General features: G+C 41.4%; 1 protein-coding gene across 21 annotated transcripts in view; it reads right to left on the minus strand.

Moving 5' to 3' along the window:
• Positions 1-13,925, minus strand: part of EIF4G3 (eukaryotic translation initiation factor 4 gamma 3) — a 147,911-nt gene that overhangs the window by 60,959 nt on the left and 73,027 nt on the right. For 12 of the 21 annotated variants that reach the window (XM_049804810.1, XM_049805073.1, XM_049805346.1 and 9 more), the window contains 4 exons: positions 12,054-12,086; positions 4,423-4,443; positions 3,410-3,589; positions 2,724-2,838 (listed from right to left, as the gene is read on the minus strand). In XM_049804810.1, coding sequence (XP_049660767.1) covers positions 2,724-2,838; positions 3,410-3,589; positions 4,423-4,443; positions 12,054-12,086 — 349 coding nt within the window. The remainder of the gene's footprint in view (positions 1-2,723; positions 2,839-3,409; positions 3,590-4,422; positions 4,444-12,053; positions 12,087-13,925) is intronic. The other 9 variants (XM_049804889.1, XM_049805525.1, XM_049806389.1 and 6 more) reach the window with 2 other exon arrangements.

A 13,925-nucleotide genomic window follows, 5' to 3' on the forward strand; every position in this document is an offset into this window, starting at 1 on the left:
CCTCCTGCCTCTCTCCTTAAAAACAGTGATGAAACCTCAAACTCTTCCAACTAATGCTTTGGCCAAGCTGGCCAGGTGTACAGCACGAGTTCAGGTAATGTGAGAGGACAGAAGCAAGTCTGGGAGCCCTGCAATGTGTTAATTATCCTGATTTCTAGTTTCCTAGAAACCAGATCTAATCAGATTGCCTGTAATGTGATCCCTGCCAGAGAGAGCGAGCTACAGCATAACTCAAGGAAGGGCTCTTTATGAAAAATACTTTTAAAAAAGCAAATCCCCAAAAGCAAGAGTAACTTCTGGGAAGAAATACAGCTTCTGTGGCAACAAACCAAGTGCATTTTTCAGTGCAACGCTCTTTGCTCTTCACCCTGCCTTTTGATCCTTTCCAGTTCAGCGGCACCCAAGTTTTATTCTCCCTCCTTTCCATTCATCATTTCAAGGTCTTTCCCAGGGTAGAATGGAAACTCACTGATATAAGAGAGAACGATTAATTGCAAAACTGAGACAGTTAAAAAAAAAATGCACTGTCCATCTTCACAAGGTTTGTCTTCTGCAGTATTTTCCCTTATCACCTTCTTTACAGCCTGTCAAACTGCAATGATTTGATGTCTAGCAGCCACACTGGCTATGAAGTCCCAAGGTTATGGGAAGGGCCACTGCCAGCAACATTATCCATAACTGTATTGAAAATTCAGTTGTCTCCCAATGCCATGAGCAGCACCTGGTGAAAGACTGAACATTTCCAGTCCCTATATAAATAGCAAGGAAGCAACAGGAGGGAAACGTGGATGAGTACAGGCAAACCTGTAATCATCGTCTTCCTTGGCTAAACCTCCTCTGCCTGGAAAACATTCTGCGTGACAGAGGGCTCCAGGTTCACCCACTGATGTTCCGCAGACACAGCAACCTAAAAACAAGCTGGGACTGAAAGATTACAAGCCTCTGTGCAAGAAACCAGGCACTTTCAGGAGTGGAAAGGAACCGGAAGGGAACCTTTTCCAAATTACAGAAGTGAAGACAGACAAATGGCATTAAGCGACCAGAAAATAAGAAAGCAGACCTGTAACAGCAGAAAAAATGGGTAATTTCCTCATTTAGAGGATCAGATTCAAAGAACCATTGCAATATTTCTTCTCTTTATTTTTTCTAGGATAAGCAAACAGGAACTAGCTGCCTTGTAATTGCTCTCTCCTTTTATTCAGAAATTGCATAACCAGGTTTGAAGGCTTCATGGCAACCTTTCAAAGTAGTCCCATTAGATCGCTATACACTAAATAAATAAAAAAAAAGAAAGGGGGGGGGGGAGGGGGAGGGAGGGTCCAGACCTTTTAAAATTATAAGTAGGGAAGCAACTGGGGCTTTTTCACCTTTAAAATGGATGTGTATTTATGAAGAGCAAACGTGCAATTCTGCCAATGGTACAGGGTTGTCATTGTTCAGCCTGGAAGGTAACCATTCACTTTTAACACTCTGAAATACCAACAGCTAAAGCCACATGGAAAGTTGACAGTATCTCTGCCCCCAACAGATTACAGAATGTGCATGGGCAGGTAGCAATCAGACTGAACAAAATACCTCAAATTTGCTATCAAGAGGTGAAGACCCTTAAAAAAAAACCCTACTCATACAACATGGTGATGACTAGAATCATCCTGATGGATTTTAAAATGTTCCCATAAATAAGGAAGGTAAGGTAAATTAAAAAAAAAAGAAGTGATATACATGACTGCAAGACACCTAATTCTGCATCTCATTCAAATACAGCTTGCAGGAGCTGATTTGTTTTAACTATCAAAATACAGATCCCACAGAAAACCTTAGAGAAGACTGTGATGTAAGTATGATATATATTGTACATGACAACACATTGGAAATTATTAAGAAAGGACTTAATTACTTTTATGTAAAAGATGACTTCCAAGAGAAAAGGTGTCACGGGACAGTGAAGGACAGTCACCCACTGTTACATGGGACCCAAGTGAGGTAGTTGTGAAGTCCTGGAGGAGTCAAGGACCAGTGAGATGCAGACAGAAGGGACGCCCAGCACTGGACATGCAGCCTGTGAATTATTAGGTACAGCTCTGAAGCTCAGTACCTGAGGGAGTCAATCAAATACACTGAATATGGTGTGCCAAACAATCACAGCACACACAACGATGTTGGGCTGTCTCCCAAGCCTTTTCCTTGAGAAAAGGCGAGATCAGGAGTCGCCCATTAAAAGGGCAAATTTCAGCCTGTGCATGGGTTACAAACTCTTCGACTGGACTAACTTGATCTTTGCAGCATAAGACCAGTGAATCAAACCACATGGCTTGTTCTTTTCCTTCACTAAACACCGAACAAGGAACACAGGGATAAGAAATGTTAACTGCTGTATTGCTGTGAACATATTCAGGGCACAGCTCAATGGAAACCAAGGCTGCCAGATGTATTCACAATACCTTAATAAATAATAATGATTGAGCAGGGAATAAAAAATAGCCACCATTCTTGTTCACGTGTGATTATGGGTAGTTCTGTGAGTTGCAGCCTTTCCTTAAGAACTCATACAAACAATACTCTGTTATTGTGAATTTTTCAGGAGTGAATAATAAGGGCTGTGACACAACCAAATTGAGCAGCTATTTGAATGCTAATCCATTTCACTATTATAAATCTTCAGCTTGACAACAGAAAAACACACCCAGGAAATGCTTTATAAGAAATCTCCAAGCAGAACCTACCATAGGCATTGGGGAATTCTCCAGGACCTGGTCCTGGATAAAAGGGTCCTGGTCCTGGCGGCTGAACGGGATACTGCTGTGGGGGCCCGACATATGGAGGGCCACTGTGACGATACTAGGAGGGAAAAAAAATAACCATCAGTTTACAAGGAGTTGGGCATCTTCATGCTGTTGCATACAGAGCCTGTAATTGAGCCCCCCAAATCAACAGTGATGGGATTATCAAACTGATTAATGATAGATTCAGAAATGTTACTGTCAAAAAAAAAAAAAAAAAAGAGGTAAGGCATGTCATCTAAAGACACAACAGGGAGGACATGAGAGCTGAAGTTGAAAACAGTCACTCCCCTGATTTCAGCAATATTGTGTTTTTATGAGGCCCAAGGTTTTAGAGTAATTGTATATCTATTAAGTCAATTTAGATACATTTATCGCACTAAACATTTTCCAAGAGCTTAGTTTCACACTGGTTTTGAGGGGGACCTCAAAAACTAGAAAGGTAATTTATTCCTACTGCCTCCATGCACAGAACAAATACTTCATACAGAAAAAGGACAAAGGCTACATATGCAACTACCAGCTTAATTTCAACACCACCACCCCAGTCTGTGGCAGGTCTTGAGAAAATCCAGATGGAGCAAATGTTGTTTTGCTGTTCCTTAGGTGCCTGGACAATGTATTTTTACCTGTGGTATACAGTACTGAGGGCCCTGAGGCATCGGGTAGGGCATTGGAAGATGATTAACCATCATGATGTGCTGGTTGGTTTGATATACCGCAGTTGGCGTTTGCGCACCAGGACGGATGGAAGGGCTGCTGTTCTGGATGGTAGCTCTTGGAGGCTGTATCTGAGGCCTCTGAAAAAACTAGGGCAGGGAAGGGAGAAAGGAGGGAGAGAGGAGAGAAGAAAAAGAACCGCTTAGACTTTCTAGGAGAGAATTTGAAATATCAATATAATACAACATTATAATTATAATATTGCTTTCAAAGGGTTGCCACGCATTCAGAAAACTGCAGGACAATTTCTGTTTATCTGTAAATAGCAACATCATGCTATCGCCTTCTATTTTACAAGGTAGAAGAAGGTAAGAAACTTTAAATTCCAATAATTATTAGTTTGTATCTACTGAATTATACACCTCAACTTTCAGAGCGAACGTTAGAAAAATGATTTTTGTCAAACATACTTTTTATAAGGTGGGTTGACTGCCAAAAAAGCCACCTTTATAAATATCCTAGGGAAATAAAAGATCAAGGCAACTGTTCCAATATACCTCCAGAACAGCTAAAAAGCCAGATTTTTACAAAGGCCAGAGATGCCTTATGCCTATCCTTTGTACAAATTGAGCCAGGTCACTTGTCTTGCCTTCCGTTTTCAGAAAGGTGGCAACCTCCTCCAGGGTGGCACCAAACTCTTCTACCATGTTTGCATGAAGTGATGGCCCACGCAGATGGACCAGGTCCAGGAAACCAAGCAAACCACTGGTACACGCTCCATTCTCAACCCTTATGCGCTGGGAAAGGCATCAGCATCCATGGTATGGAGCATTCATGGCACTGGAAGACCTCGCTCTGGAGTCTTTGCAATCTTGAAACTCAGTTGGTAAGATATGCGTCAGACATTAATGAATTCACTAACAGAGTAATGATAGAAGTGATAGAGACACTTATGCCATGCAGAACCAGGAGTTAAAATTACCTGTATAGGTCTGAATCCTCCCTTCAATAACGAAGCAAGAAAGCAGCAGGAAACAGAAAGAAAGCCAATGGAACAGCTTACAGATCAATAGAAAGGAATAGGATATAACATGCACCCTAATTGCACACAATTCCATTCATCTTTCTACCCTGCTTTGACTAATCTCTTACGGAAACAGCAAGAAAAAGACACTGGACTGGTACCAAGGACTCTTCTACCAGAATCCCAAGGCAGGGGTCAGAAACTCTTTTAGAAAAGTTTTATATGGAAGTATAAAAGTTTAAAAAAAGAAAAAAAAACCAACCAAACCATGATTAACTGCAGGAAATACGATATTACAGGAAGACTTTGTTTATTCTGTTCCTAAAACATCAAACATTTTTCTTTTCTGGTCTCTTTCAGTGCTACAGAGATAGTAGATAAAGCAGAAACCCTTGCTCAAATCATGGATTTGGTTTCCACTTCTACACCAAGACTGGAAGGATAAGAAATGCCACATATTTAATTGTTAATCAAAAAAATAATAATAACTAGGTCGTCATACATCACATTGAAGACTGCTGGCTGATGAAGTGCATTGATGTAAATAGTTTGTGAGCAACTATATCATGAACAGTGAGAAGAAAAGAGAGTGGTAACCACTAAGGAATGAAGGAATGAGCTGGGCTTATCTGCCTTGGCATTCGGGAAGAATGGGGTAGGGCGGAAGGAAGCTGTGGTGTCTTTATACTTGACATGACAATGAACTTAAAATGGTCATTCTGGTGCTGCTGAAGACTTTATGACACCTAAGTTATTCTCCATAGCAAATGGTTTCTCCAGGAAAGCCAAGGATGACTCCCTGTCTTGGAAATCCAGATACCATTAAGATGAGTGCAATGCTTTTATGTCCAACCCTGTTAATCTGGATGAAGAATTGTCACCGGCACACTGTAAGTGTGACCCGAACCAGGAGAAGGCAACTATCTGGGTAGAAAGTTTAGTAGCAAGGGTGCAGAAAGAAAACGAGAAGAGCAGCACATTACCATGCTTCCACATTAATAAAAACTGTGCAGCTGTCTAAATGTGGGGGAACTACACGAGTGTTGCATGAACCAAGGGCATATGTTGAATTTATGGTGAGAACTACTAGAGTCTGCAATTTTCCAGCATCCAAGGACACCAAAAAGTACAAAGGCCTTTCTTCTTTCACTTCAAATTACTGAATAATGACTATTTCTAACCTGTTAGCAGGTTACAGCAGAAATGTCTCCAGAGTGGGGTGGGGGTACAAGTCAATAGCCACCACAATTCTGTATTTATGCAGAGTGAAAATGGGCTGGAGGTTGAAGCGAGACCTGCCTCTCTACTGACAGTAACTACATTCACAGGGCAGCAAGAAAAGCCTCCACTGCAAGAGATGGGAGTCCTCCACTGGTGCAAGCTGCAGACATGAACCCTGCTCCTCAAGTTTCTGCTGCACCTACGAAACCTGCTACTACCACTGAAACCACTGAGGAAGAACTTACAGCAACAGAAACTCCTTGTTTATGGGTAGCTTTTCATTTCCATCACTGACAACTGGTGCCTAAAAGATCATGAGATGTTATCTGTTGGAGTGATACACTGAAGAAACTCCATTTCATGAAACACAAGCCGTCTCTCTCTCCTGCTGTAGCAGAAGGCAGGCAAGCACGCTCTGTGCACCAAAATGAGTGGTGCGTTGCACAGGCTTGCTCTTCCATCAAACATTAAACAACACCATGGTGGTGCCAAGAAGGAGGACCTCTGACGTGGAAACTATGTTAAAAAACCCAGCCTCTCAAAAAACCTCTATACTGCCCACACTATCGCAGAGGTAGCTCAAATTCAAAGATGGAGAAAAAAGGAGAAATTCATTACTAGTAGGAAGACAGATGCAGCAAGAAGAAAAGCAGATCCATTATTCCAAGCAACAAGACCATCAGAAGCTTTTGCAGGTGCCAAACAGAGATCTCTGGCAAAGTTTGAATTAGTTTTAGCTATGCCACTTCCTATAACTAAAACTAAAATTCTCAAGGAAATCCAGTATCATCAGAGCACTGTGTATCAGATTTGTATGTGGGTTTTACTGTTCAAAGCAAGTATCATCTGGCTGGCAAACTGTTTTCTGCTCCATGCTTGCTCCTGTCCCTCCAAAGCTAAGCTAGCAATATTCAAAGTCATTCTTAGAAATGTTTCACGATTCTGACTTAATGTTAAAAAATTCATCTTGCAAGGTCAAACAGATGCCTGCACAGACAACATTTTCAAGTAATGCTAATGATGTCCCATTGGAGAACACCAGGAGATTAAAATCGGATATATCTTGTCTCTATTTCTTCTAATAAGTGCAGGATTTGGAGTGGAGCTCATACAGGACCCACACAGGTCCAGAATGAAGGTACCCTGGTCCACAGCAAGACTTCTGATAGAAATCCTGTGTTACATCAACCCTTCCTTGACTGCTTCCTCCAAAAATTAACATTAAGTCCTGCTATGTCTAACAATGGTTATATTAGGGTGAAATATACTACATAGTCATTCAGCAACCAGTGAGGACCTGAACCATGGTCCTCAAGTCACAGTACCATCAGTTATCTATTCACCTTTGTTAGGGACGGATTTCTTTGATTATCTTGGAGTCAGTACTACTGGGCAATATGGTCTGTTAACTTTTTCCTCCTATTGTTGCTCCCCAATATACTTACAGAAGAATACAACTAAACCCCTCTCAGGCATTTCTTTTATCGGCTGCCTCAAGCTCAAGTCTTTTAGCCTGCTTGTTCAATAAGCTCTCATCATCTCAGCAGCCCTTCATCTACCTGCTCAAGGAATTCTTTCTGGAAAATAAAAAAGTAGAGCTGTGCACACGCTCTAGACAGGCTTTCCCCGGTACTTCCCAATACAGCAGTAATAACTCCCTACCTCAGCTGGAAATAACTTTTCTGGTTTACCTAAAGATTGCATTGCACAGGTGGCTTCAGCTGATGAGCTCCTATTTTATAGAATAAATACTTCTCCTTGGCACTGAAGTGTGAGGGCTTGCACCTTGCAATGCTAGATTATGCCTCGTTTCCATCATGCTGGTCCTCCTTGCACAGCATCCAGCATCCCTGTGCTAACCACATTTTCTAGCTTTGTACTCATCGTTCGCTGCAGACACATGCCTGCTAATTGTGCCAGAGTAATTAACACTAATATTAAGGAAATCCACTACTAACCTCTTGTCTACCTCTCTCAGCACTACTCTGCCCTTTACTTCTTAGTCACTCCTTATATATACATGCCCTGATATCCTTTTATTAACCATCATCATCTCCTGTTTAATTTTCTTCCCACATGACCCTGTGTCAAAAAGTCTGTTGAAGGCCAACCAGATAAGAGGCTGTCATCTAGAAAAATCAATGATCAAACAGAACACCAGAACTCCTTCTGACAAACTACCACTGCATTTTAATTGATTTTCTATTTACTCTGTATTTCTAAGCCATCACTTCCAGTTAAATGTCTGTGGAACACTCCCTCCCTACTCTAAAAGCTTCACTGAAAAATAAAATTGTGGTAAGAGGACCAAAAACAAATATATGCTAAGCTTAGCCCATCAAACACAATGTAGATAGGCACCCATCTATTTTTTTTCTAGATTGGATCAAGAGTGGCAGTTGTGATGGGTCCACAAAGCCCTGCAGAAGGTTGCGGAAAAAGGAAGCAAAAGGCAAGTTCAACAAGTTATCATCAACATTATCAAATCAAATTGCACAACCAAGCTTCTCATACCCTGAGACAGCTGTGTTATTAATTTTTAGTCTTTTTGGTCTGACCAGGAAGGCTGGTGGGATAACCTGACACTGACCTGGAAGAGGGAGGAGGCAGCATCTGCACATGCAATACAGCAGGAACCACGTCTACTTGCAGGTGAAAGCTGGCACATTATATTTGATCTTTCAAACTTCAACACAGGCACCAGGGCTCAGCTGAGGAGTTGCAGCCTTGAGACCTAAAGATCTGGTGCCAGAAGCAGGAGCTGAAGCAGAACATCCACAGGTCCACATCTTGCTTCCCCAGTGGCCACCAGCAACCCTATAGCAGCCCTTTGGGCATTTCCCCCCCACCTCAGACTTTCCCAGTTTTATTATTTACTAAATGATAAAGCAGGGGAGGGGGAATGGGGGGGGTGGGGACGACGACAGGACGGGACACGATGTTTTTGTGCCAGCCATGGGATTTAGAACTGGTAGCTCATTTATACGCTCATGGATGAAGGCAGCGAAGTAACTATGGCAGCCATTTCTGATTGCTTTCTAACTCGAGATACTTAAAAAAGCTATGAAATGCTTAGTCTTGAGTCAGCTCAGGGAATAAATTCCTGACCTCTCCAAATCACAAGGCTTTTTAACAACAGTACATGGCCAAACCCAGTTTTCTGTTGTATAAGCTATACCCAAAAGAACTCGAGTAACCCCAAGCTAAAACTGGAACAAACTACAACAGCAACCTCAAACTAAGTTAGTCTGCCATAACCAGTAAACTAATCTCAAATACAACTACAGTCAGAAAGGGAACTATGACATTTCAGTTTATATTTGTTCTTATTTCTGTTTTTAATTACACTGGCCTCTTCTGAGCATCCATTTTAAAATAACCCACATGGTCCTGAAATCAATTCTGAAATTAGGGGTTATTCTACATTTTGGACTTCAGATTACAAGAAAACTGCTATTTTCAATTGTGCTTCATGAGGATCAGAAGCAACAAAATGACTCAAGAGCCTAACTTAGAAAGAAAAAAAAGGGACGCTCTGTGCATAGTGTGGGAAACAGAGCAGCAAGCCCAGGCAGGGTAGTAGCCAAGTCCGCTAGAGCATTTCAAGAAAAACACAAGTTGACAGTATATTTAAAAATACTGCCACAAAACACTTTGTAGGGCCCACTTTCTTTCTCCTATAAAATGAGACTTTTCAGTAGTTTCTCAGGTAGCTGTGTTCGTGGAAGCAAGGATTAGTGATACAAATTTAGCTTTTAATCAGAACCACTGCAGCTATTTTCATTTGCCTTCAGCCAGTATTTACTTAGTATAGCACCCTAAATCTCATTCTAGTATTTTCTCTCATACAGACTCTGATCACACTTTCTATAGCATCAACTGGCTTGGAGCTACCAGGGCAGGCATTCCCATCAGAAAATAAATTGCTTACAGAGTTGCAAGTCAACTTCAGGTGCTTAAATCATGCTAATTTGATTACTTCAAAGATCTAATAATTACAGGAAATAACGTTATAGAATAATCCATTATTTGACTGAAAAAAGACACAGAATCAATACAAGGCATATGTTAATAAAATCACACTGGGACTGACGCAGGAATCGTTGCAAACAACATCTTGCTGCCGCTTTCTTAGAAGAGCACATTGTATTGTTGCAACAAATATTAACACCACTACGGTCGATCTATTTATTTAGTACCTTTTAGGTTACAAAATCTCTGTCTCGAAGCCTACTGCAAATGTTACACAACTTAAGCATGTCAGAAGCTTCCCATGTGAGAATAATTATGTATGTTGGTCTCAAGCACCCTCCAAGTCTTGGGTTTGGGATGAACTCGCTTCAACAGCCGTGACCCTCCTACACAGGTCAGTGGCAAAAATCCCTCTCTCCAGCCCCAATCCACACCATGAGCAGAGCCTTTTGGATTAAAAGAAATAAACAGCTCATCTATAGCCCAGGTTTCTCTGTGCCTGTCCTGATCCAGTGCATGACATATAACTGGGAATAAAGCCTGAAATGTTTTTCTAACAGTGACAGCTTCTCTCGGATAATTATAAGCAGACTTCAAATATAACAAAGTGAAAAATCTAAGTGCAACACAGCTAAATACGTAGTGATAAAACTGGGAAAACACTTGACAATTACAAGTTTTAACCTGCAGGCGGGGTCATAACTGGGTCCAAAAGAAAGTTTTAAAATCAAGTTATGACACATTGGTGGTAGAGTCATACCAGTAAAGCCACCAAGTGCTGAAAGCATCTCCTCCAAAGCTGCGCTGCCTCGAGACTCATGGTCCAAAATCTGCTCACAGTGAGCTCAGTATAATTTTTATAAAAATATTGAATTATATATTCAGTGTGAGCCATTTGCCTTAGTAATGACCAATGAAAGAACTAAGGAGTTTCTGAACAGCGATGCACTTTCAGTATTGCATAATGTAAACACAGAGCTGAAGTTAAGGTCAAGAACAGAAGTATCTAAACAAGATACTAATTCCATCGTTCCCTACATTGCCCAGTCATTCTGCAAACATTCATCCACCACCGCCTGTCAATGCAATCCCTTGCCACGCACAAAAATAATTTTTCTCTCTCTCTCTCTCTCACATGACATTTGCCTGTGAGCAAACAAGTGCAAATGCCTCATTCTACTTTTTAAGCCTTTTTTTTGTCCTGCTCTGGAAGGATGCCTGCCTCCATGCTGCGCTCTGAGGTGGAAGGAACAAGTATTATGAGCTTTTTGGGGTGTCTGTGCCCACTTAACACACTTACCTGCTCTCCTGAGACCGTACTTTCCCAAAGGTGCTCATCTCTACAGTATTAAACTGCTCAGACTAACAGGAGCAAAGTGAGAACAAAGTAATTCTGGAACAAACCTTCCGCGACTTAAACCCCTGTCCCGACATCACTGGAGTTAATGGGATTTATTTTTTTTCTTCCCTATTAACTTGGTGGAAACAGCCTGTTCCTTCCAAGCCAAGAGTGACACAGAAACAACTGAATCTGGGAGAGCTTTCCTGCATTTGCCATGCCTCTCCTCCTCTTTTCCACCCATCAGCACCACATCTGTCCCCTCAAAAGCTACAAGAAGCAGCAAAATCAATCCCGAGGGGAAAAGGGATTTGGCAAAAATTAATGTAGGAGTTGATAGAAAAGACAACTTTGGACACATTGGCTAAGGCAGAAGGGACCTGTGCATCTGTCCTGACGCTGAAGAGGTCCTTTTGGTATTTCTGCCACCCTAATAAGTGCTGCCCATGAGTTTCAAGAGTTAGACCTGCTCCTAATTTTCATTCTTCTTAAGTCATGCAACAGTAATACTACAAAGATTCCTACATGTTTGGCTTTCATAGGGTAAGTAAAAACAACATTAAGCAATGTAATGATAACAGATAATCAGGCATATCACACAAGAAATGTATGAATTGGAAAGTCGTTTGCCTTGCTCTGAGATTGAAAAGTAGGATTTTGTCAGGGATGCGAAAGCCCAGTTCTCGTTGACATCTTCAGCTCAGGCAACATAATCCACCGACTAGTTTGGGAAATATATTCAGCAAACTTTCTAGAGACTTGAAAAGGCAAGCATATCTCACAAATACCTGGCAATGATCTCTACAGGTTCTCCTTTCCTACGGAAACAGCGTTAAGTGGTGTGGTTAATAAGTGCAGTGACACCAACTGAGAATTAAAAGTGTTACTCTGTGTTGCAGGCAGCTTGTTAGCAGGGTTATGCATGTGCTAGTATCTACTAACAGGGCTGGTTTCCAAAGCGAGCCTTCGTTTTAAGTTAGTGGGTGAACCACCTCCAACCACCCGCCTCCCCCAGCCAATTAGTTTAGGATGATAATGAAGGGGCAGGGTACTGTACCTGGTGATGGGCAGGTCGAGGCCCCGCTGCAAACTGAGGAAAGGCGGGAGAAACAAACACAAAAGGAAAGGCACAAAGAGTCAGAAACACCACAACGAAACCAAAATGTCACACTCTATGCAAAATAAACCCACGAGAAAAAAAACAAACCACAGAACAGTCAAAAGCTTTGCTGCAGGACAGTGACAGACAGGTACTGAGATATAACAAGTGAACATCACTAAGGGGGGAAGTGTGCTGCTCGAGAGCTGGGAGACAAACAGCCAAAGCTGCTAGTTATTTTAAAGGCACTGTAGTGTGTGAATGCAGGCATTCTTTATCCTGCCTGGGAAAAAAAAACACACAAAAAAAACCAAACCAAAAAACAACTTAAAACAAGCAGCAGTGGAGATTTTAAACTGTTTCAAGGTGGAGGTAGATGGTTAAAGCAGCTGGACTCAGAGTCATTCCAAATATTTGGTGGGAGCGGAGGATGGAGACTCATGGCTGGAGAGCAGTTAAGAGCCAGGTAGGCACAGGTAGTGTCCTGCTGGCCAGGGGTCAGCGGGAAGTTCCCTGCAAGGCAAAGATCCACAATTCTTTGCACATACACACAGTGCAATTTTGTTTTCAGCCTTTTTTCCCCTACAACTATCACAATATAACCCTCCTTAATGAGTCGGATTTGTCACCCCCATCTGAAACCGAAGGAGACAGGTTAACCTGTGATGTCCCTGGGGAGCTGAAGGCATCAGTGGTAGAGCTTGGATGGAGTACAGGAGGTCCTGGTTCCCAGCCCTGAGCTCAAGTTACTAAATCACTTCCCACCCACTTGGGTTACACATGGAGGAAAGCAATCAGAATTTAACATGCTCAGTAAACATTAAAAGCATTTTCCAATAAGTAACTGATTGTTAAAATAGAAATAAAAATGAATGCAAGAAATGGAAAATATAAATAAAGATGACAAGGTAGCCTCTTCTAGAAGCCAAATTAGGTATTTAAACCCTTAATTCTCACTGTAATCAGCAGAGCTCCACGATGACAGCAGATAAATCTGTTGATAATAGCTCCAATAATTAAATGGAGCAAATGAAACTAGATCCCATGATGGCTTTTTACCCACCGCATGCCTCTACCTGTTGCTAGTTGTGATGGCTTAGTGACTTAACACACGTACCGAAGCACAAGCTACAGTCCATGTCTGCTAATTTATACTACAGGGGCTCAGTACGTTTTACTTTCTGCCTGAGAAGAGTGATCAAAACTGGCTACTAATTATTGATTTTCTTAATAAGAATTTTTTTCAGTAAGAAAAAGTGGACTGGGGTTCAATTGCAGCCCTACCTCACAGCCATTTTAATGCCATCAAATATGAGAAGCAAAGTATAAATATTCACTGGTCCAGCTGATTTTCTCCTTTATAAACATTTTAATTGCCTACATTTAAGATTTCCAAGAACTAGACTACTAATACCAGTGTTTATATATTCCTTCTACCTTCACCTCATCATGACAGATGAAAAGTCATAAAAACCTTCTGAAACTAGAAAATATGCACACATGGACTATTTCTAGTACAAGAGTTTATAAAGAATGACCTGCACTGAATCACCAAATAGAGAGTTTTCCCACCCTTGAAAGTTTTCCCTAGGTCTTTCAATTAAAGAAAAAAAAAAAAAAAAAAAAAGCATGATCATCTTGTAAGACTAAAGAGCTAAATTTTCTGTTTCAATAGCAACCACAGGACAGTAGCACTCAAAGACTCTCAGCGTTCTCCCAAGGCTCAGGGTGTGGAGAGGACAGTGGCTCTGTTGATTGGTCCTACAGCGATGAGAATTGGGCACCTGGATGAGTCTCAGGAGGAGAATGCACTTCAAGTCCTTATTTTCC

This window comes from Accipiter gentilis, chromosome 1 (assembly GCF_929443795.1).
Source record: "Accipiter gentilis chromosome 1, bAccGen1.1, whole genome shotgun sequence".
Taxonomy (NCBI): domain Eukaryota; kingdom Metazoa; phylum Chordata; class Aves; order Accipitriformes; family Accipitridae; genus Astur; species Astur gentilis.